At 71.0% G+C, this 6129-nt stretch overlaps 1 protein-coding gene across 1 annotated transcript; it reads right to left on the bottom strand.

Annotated features, from left to right (window-relative positions):
- Positions 1-260: 260 nt before the first annotated feature.
- On the bottom strand, positions 261-5912 carry NAT8L (N-acetyltransferase 8 like). Its single transcript, XM_021666988.2, has 3 exons — positions 5537-5912; positions 4274-4438; positions 261-635 (listed from the first exon to the last, which is right to left on the bottom strand). The coding sequence occupies exons 1-3, from the start codon at positions 5910-5912 to the stop codon at positions 268-270; spliced, it is 909 nt and encodes a 302-aa protein (XP_021522663.2). The 3' UTR covers positions 261-267.
- Positions 5913-6129: the final 217 nt, after the last annotated feature.

Raw genomic sequence — 6129 nt, 5'->3', positions numbered from 1 at the left:
CCACTCTTCAAGGCGTGGCAAGTCACCCGGGTGGGTGGGGAAGGGCGAGGGGTGGTGGCGACGAACCCCCCCCCCACCAAAGTATCGCGGAAGAGCAGCAGCCCCGCACCCCTCAGAACCAGCCAGAGAACCGCAGGATGTTGAAGAGAGAAAACCCAACACAAACGCCAAGGTGAGCGTCTGAAAGCGGCCGCGCCGGGCGGCGGGCGGCGGGCGGGCGGGCAGCGGGCAGGGCGGCCGGGGTGGCGGGCAGCTGAGCGGCGGCGGTCACTCCTCGCGCAGCTGCAGGCGGTAGCGGTGGTAGCGGACCTGGAAGAAGAGGCGCTCGGCCAGCGAGAGGGTCATGCCGGGCAGCACGTAGTGGTCACTGGCGCCCATGTGTCTGAAGCCCAGCGACTCGTAGAGCTTGTGGGCGGCCACCTTGACAGCCGTCGTGCCCAGCACCACCGCGGAGTAGTTGTGCACCACGGCGAACTCCAGCACCTTCCGGCCCAGCGCCTTGGCGATGCCCTTGCCACGGAAGCGCGAGTCCACAGACATCCGCAGCAGCTCCAGCGTGTTGTCCTCCTCGTGGGCCCGCGCGGCCACGATGCCCACCACGTTGCCATCCAGCACGGCCACCCAGAAGCAGGAGCCTGCAGAGGACAGGTGGCCAGGGACACCCGGTGAGGAAGGCTGGGGAGGCCCCTGCACCTCTGGCATGAGACAAGGCCAGGGCCTGGGAGGGGTCCCCTTCAGGCTGCCCACTCCAGCCAGGCACCAAGCCAGGGCACTGGGACACCCAATCCCAGCAGCCCAAGGGGCCTAGCTACCAGCTCTGCTGGACTCACAGGAAGGGGCAGCCACTATCCAGGACAAGCCAGTAGAGCCCCCCACACTCCAGAGCCCCCCCACGCACACTCCAGAGCCCCACACACACTCCAGAGCCCCCCCACGCACACTCCAGAGCCCCACACACACTCCAGAGCCCCCACACGCACACTCCAGAGCCCCACACACACTCCAGAGCCCCCACACGCACGCTCCAGAGCCCCACACGCACGCTCCAGAGCCCCCCAACGCACGCTCCAGAGCCCCCCACACGCACGCTCCAGAGCCCCCCAACGCACTCTCCAGAGCCCCACACGCACGCTCCAGAGCCCCCCACGCACGCTCCAGAGCCCCCCCACGCACGCTCTAGAGCCCCCCACACGCACGCTCCAGAGCCCCCCACGCACGCTCCAGAGCCCCCCCACGCACGCTCCAGAGCCCCCCCACACGCACGCTCCAGAGCCCCCCCACACTCCAGAGCCCCCCACACTCCGGAGCCCCCCCACACACACTCCAGAGCCCCCCACACTCCAGAGCCCCCACACACACTCCAGAGCCCCACACACACTCCAGAGCCCCCCCACGCACGCTCCAGAGCCCCCACACACACTCCAGAGCCCCCACACGCACGCTCCAGAGCCCCCCACACGCACGCTCCAGAGCCCCCCAACGCACTCTCCAGAGCCCCCCAACGCACGCTCCAGAGCCCCCCACACGCACGCTCCAGAGCCCCCCAACGCACTCTCCAGAGCCCCACACGCACGCTCCAGAGCCCCCCACACGCACGCTCCAGAGCCCCCCACGCACGCTCCAGAGCCCCCCCACGCACGCTCTAGAGCCCCCCACGCACGCTCCAGAGCCCCCCCCGCACGCTCCAGAGCCCCCCACGCACGCTCCAGAGCCCCCACGCACACTCCAGAGCCCCCCACACTCCAGAGCCCCCCCACGCACACTCCAGAGCCCCCCCACACTCCAGAGCCCCCCACACTCGAGCCCCCCCACACACACTCCAGAGCCCCCCACACTCCAGAGCCCCCCACACACACTCCAGAGCCCCCACACACACACTCCAGAGCCCCCCACACGCACACTCCAGAGCCACGCACACTCCAGAGCCCCCCACACACACACTCCAGAGCCCCCACAAACACACTCCAGAGTCCCTTACGCAGAGAAAGCCCGACCAACACTTGTTACCCACAGCCCAACAGCCAAGACTCCAGCCTGGAGGCTGCGCTGCCCTGCTCAGAGTGGTGGTTGAAGGCCCGAGTTCCTCCTTTGAGACCAACGGCCGGGCAAGCTTTGGCCAGTCAGACCCCTGCCCTGCCCAGCTACTCCCAGACCGAAAGCCTCGATGGCCCAGGCAGCCCTGACCAGGCCGTGGTCCAGCCAAACTGCTGTAGCTCCTGGCCACCCAGGATCACCTGGCCATCACGGCGAACTCCAGCACCCACAGCAGAGGCCTGAGAGGGGCAGGGGCTAGGAAAGTGGGGCCAGGACGTTCCCTGCAGCCCAGGAGGAGCTTCCTATAAATCCAAGTGGGGGACAGGGGACGGCCTCTCTGGCCCTGGCCTCTCCCAGCAGTGAGCCACGTGGCCAGGTCACCACCCCATCCACGGCACAGCCCAATGCCCCCCTCAAGTCAGGCGTGAAGCCAGGAGGTGGAGGCTGCGGGGGAGGGAAACCAGCAGTAGAGAAGGGGTGCAGGGCAGGTGAGGGCGGTTGTGGGGGGAACCCGCAGGCATCGGCCACAGGGGAAGCCCGGCCAATGACACCCAGAGATCTCTCTGATGGCCGAGGGGCTGGCCAGCGAGGGCCACACAGCCTGTCTGTGGCCCCTCCTGCCTCCTGCTTGAGGAGGCTCTGCAGCTGCCCCGAGCCACGGGAAGCACTCCCACCCCTCCCTGCCACCCCTCTGTGCAACCACCGGCCCACTGGCTCCATGAGGGGGACCTCTGTCTTCAGTTCAGGACACTGAGGCCTGGAAGGCAGCTAAGGGGGTGCTGAGGGCCCCTCGAGGAGAAGCAGCCGGGGGAGCCACCGGGCACTGCTGCCAGCACCCCAGCCCCAAGCGGATCGGCCCTCCAAGCTCTGTGCAGCTCCAGGGTCCCCAGGAGGGCGCCCTTCCTCAACCCCGTCCTGGAGCCCCTGGGGTCTCCCACAGCCAGCCCCCATCTCTCCACCTACACAGCATCTCCACCTCCAGGAAGGGGGTCCTGGACCAGTCCCCCTCCCAGCAGCCGGCCTGCCCACAACCCAGGGGTTCTGGCCTCTCCCTGCCCAGGCAAGACCAGAGGTCAGGACCATCCTGGGAGCAGCAAATCCAGCACCGTGTGGCCCTGGCACACCTCGCTCCTCTCAGGCCTCAGTTTCCCCATGTGCACAAGCAGCTCCCAGGAATCCAGCATGGACCGTCAGCAGCCATCCGGCCTCTGCCCTCATGGGGTGTTCCTGCAGCTCCCCCTCCAGTTGCCCCTGTACCCCCCACACCAGGTAGGCCACAGCCCACAGAGGGCAGGGCCATGCCCTGTGTGCCCACCAGAGCCCTCTTTGCTGCTGCGGCCTGTGCTTCCTCATGGCCCGTTTCCCCCAGGGAGGCCAGGGCTCAGGAGCTGCTCACACGCGCTGTTTGGGTTTGGGAAGGGTCAAGGAGAGCGGCAGGCGCCAAGGCCGTGGGCGAGGGTGGTGCCTGAGCCACTGCCCCTCCCGACACTGGCAGGACTCCTGCCAGCCCCTGCCCAACCCTCCAGGCCCACTCTGACCCTCTCATTGGCCCACAGGCCCTCCAGCATGGGAGGGAGCCTCCTACCCCACAGAGCAGACTCACCCCTGGGGCTGCCAGCATGGGGGAAACCGCATGGTTCTGCTTCCCAGGACCGGGCAGCTGGGGGCCAGCCCGGAGGTGGAGAGCAATCCCCAGCTCCCCTGAGCCTGGCTCCAGCCCCTCCAGCTACAGAAGGCCACAGGAGCTGGGACAAGACCTCCAGCTAAGTGGCCCTGAGACCAGGCCAGAAGTGAGGGCCACAGCTCAAGGTCAGGCCCCTGCCCCCACCCCATCCTTTGTGCCCCAAGAGAGTCCCCAGACCGTGCCACACAACCCCTCCCCCCAGGGCCCTGGCGCTGCAGACAACCCCAGCCCCACAAGGCACGCCAGAGGGGACCCACAGGGCCTAGCGGCCCTTGCCCCACCGCAGCGGGCGCCAGGGAGACGCATCCAGAGCAGGGAACGGTGGAGCCACCGCGTCGCAGGGCCAGCTCAGGCCACTCAGGGAGGAGCTGGCTCTGCCTCCCCCAGTCCTGCTGACTCCGGAGGCCTCGGTCACCCAGAAGGCTCAGGCCACAGGGGCCCCGGCCCAGGCCCACCCACGCTGGCGCTGGCGCTGGCCTTCCCTGAGGTTGCTGGAGTGGGTGCCCCCGAGGCCAGTCTGGGGCGGAGGGCGGGGAGGGGCAGCAGGGGACTCACCGGGCGGCTTCATGTAGTACTGCTCGATGTCCGCCATGTCCGTGTGCAGCGCGCACTCCAGGTAGGCGCGGATCACCTTGCGGCTGTAGTAGTAGCGCAGGCCCAGCAGCGCGGCCGGCACCAGGCACGTCAGCAGCAGCGAGCGGCTCAGGGCGAAGCACAGCGCTGCGGGCAGAGGGCGCGGGTCAGCGGCGCGGCGAGGGGTCCCCAAGCCCCGGGAGACGCTGCTCGGGAAGCCCATTGGGGATGCCGCGGCCGGCCACGCTCTGGATGGAGGAGCGGGGTCATCCCGGGTGCTGGCTACTGCCCCCCATTTCCAAGCTTCCGGTGGTAAAATTAACCCCCGCCCCCATCCCCACCGCCTGGAAACAGCCTCGACGGGTCTCTGAGCTTCCTGCCCCCGGCAGGGTGCCCGGAACGGCGGAGAAGCGGCCCCAAGCCCCGCTCCCGGCGCGCGCGCCCTCCACCTTCGGGGTGCGGGGAGGGGCCCTGCCCACTCTGCCATGGTGAAGCCAAGATGGGCAAATCCAGGCCCCGCGCGAGGCAGGCGGGAGGGGATCCCACGTTCCAGCCCCGGGCTCCCGGGCCCCCTCGTCCCAGGGCCCCAGCCAGAGCCCTTCCTAGGCAGCTTCCGGGCGCCGCGAGGGCAGGGACAGGGCAGGGAGACCCACGCTGCTTCCAGCCGCATTTCGCTGCTGTGACCTTGGGGGAGACGCACCCTCCCCACGCGGCCTCAGGCTCCTCATCTGTAAAATGGGAACAAAGCCCCCCTCCAACCCCGGCGGGAAGCTTCGATGGGAAGGGACCGAAAGACCCTGCGGGGGCCGCCCCCCGCGACCGCCCCGGCTGCGCCAGGCGCGCGCACCCCCCGAGGCGCCGGCTGTCTTCCCCTCATAAATTAGCACGGAGCGGGAGGCGGCCTCCCCCGCCCGCGGATTATATTTAGGCACTCGCCGGGCCCCAGCCGCCGCGGGCGCTACCTGCCAGGGCACCCGCCCCCACCCAGGATGCCAGGAGCGGACAGGGGAGAGGACGGGGAGGGGGGCTGCGCGGCGGGGACACAGGTGGGGACCCCGGACCCTCCCCGGCTCCCGCCCGCTCGGGGCCCCGCGCCCGTCCCCAAGCCCCTGGCCAGCCCCCTGAGCGGAGCCCGGCGCGGCAGAAAGTGGGGGCTTCCCAGGCCGGTCCCCGGGAGGACGCCGGGGCGAGGTAGCTCCGCGCCGGCCCGAGGGACTGCGGCAGGCGGGGGCCCGGCGCACTGACCCGCCAGCAGGGCGTAGAGCAGCTGCGCGCGCGGGTGCTGCCGCAGGCCGCGGAAGGCCGTGTTGGGGATGCGCTCCATGATGCCGTCGTAGAAGATGCGGCGCGCCGCCTCCTGCTCGGCCGCGCGGAACTCGCGGATGCACACGCCGCGCCCCCCCGGCGGCCCCGCGCCCCCCGCCCCGCCGCGAGGCTGAGCTGCCGGGGCAGGTGGGGGCGCGGGGGGCGCGGCGGCCGGCCCGGGCGCGGCGGGCAGCGGGGGCCACATGGCGCCGGCGGCGGCGAGCAGCGCGTCCTTCTTGGCCCCCGGCAGCGCCTCATGGTCCTCGGCGGCCACGATCTTCGTCTCGCAGACCATGTCGGGAGGCCCACAATGCATGCACCCGGCCGGGCGGCGCGGCGCGGGGACGCGGCCGGGCGGCGGCGGGCACGGCCGGGCCCAGGGCAAGGGCGCGGCGCCCTCGGACCCGCGGCGGCGGCGGCGGCGGCGGCGGCGGCGGCGGCGGCGGCGGCGGCAGCAGCGGCGGCGGCTCAGGGGCGCGGGGCGGAGGCGGCGGGCGGCCGGGGCGCGCGCAGGGAGCTGCGCCGCATTTTGG

The sequence above is a fragment of the Aotus nancymaae genome, unplaced genomic scaffold, assembly GCF_030222135.1.
Source record: "Aotus nancymaae isolate 86718 unplaced genomic scaffold, 86718_ANA_hifiasm-v0.15.2.pri h1tg000006l, whole genome shotgun sequence".
In the NCBI taxonomy this organism is placed as follows: domain Eukaryota; kingdom Metazoa; phylum Chordata; class Mammalia; order Primates; family Aotidae; genus Aotus; species Aotus nancymaae.
This window is presented reverse-complemented; position numbering and strand designations above follow the sequence as displayed.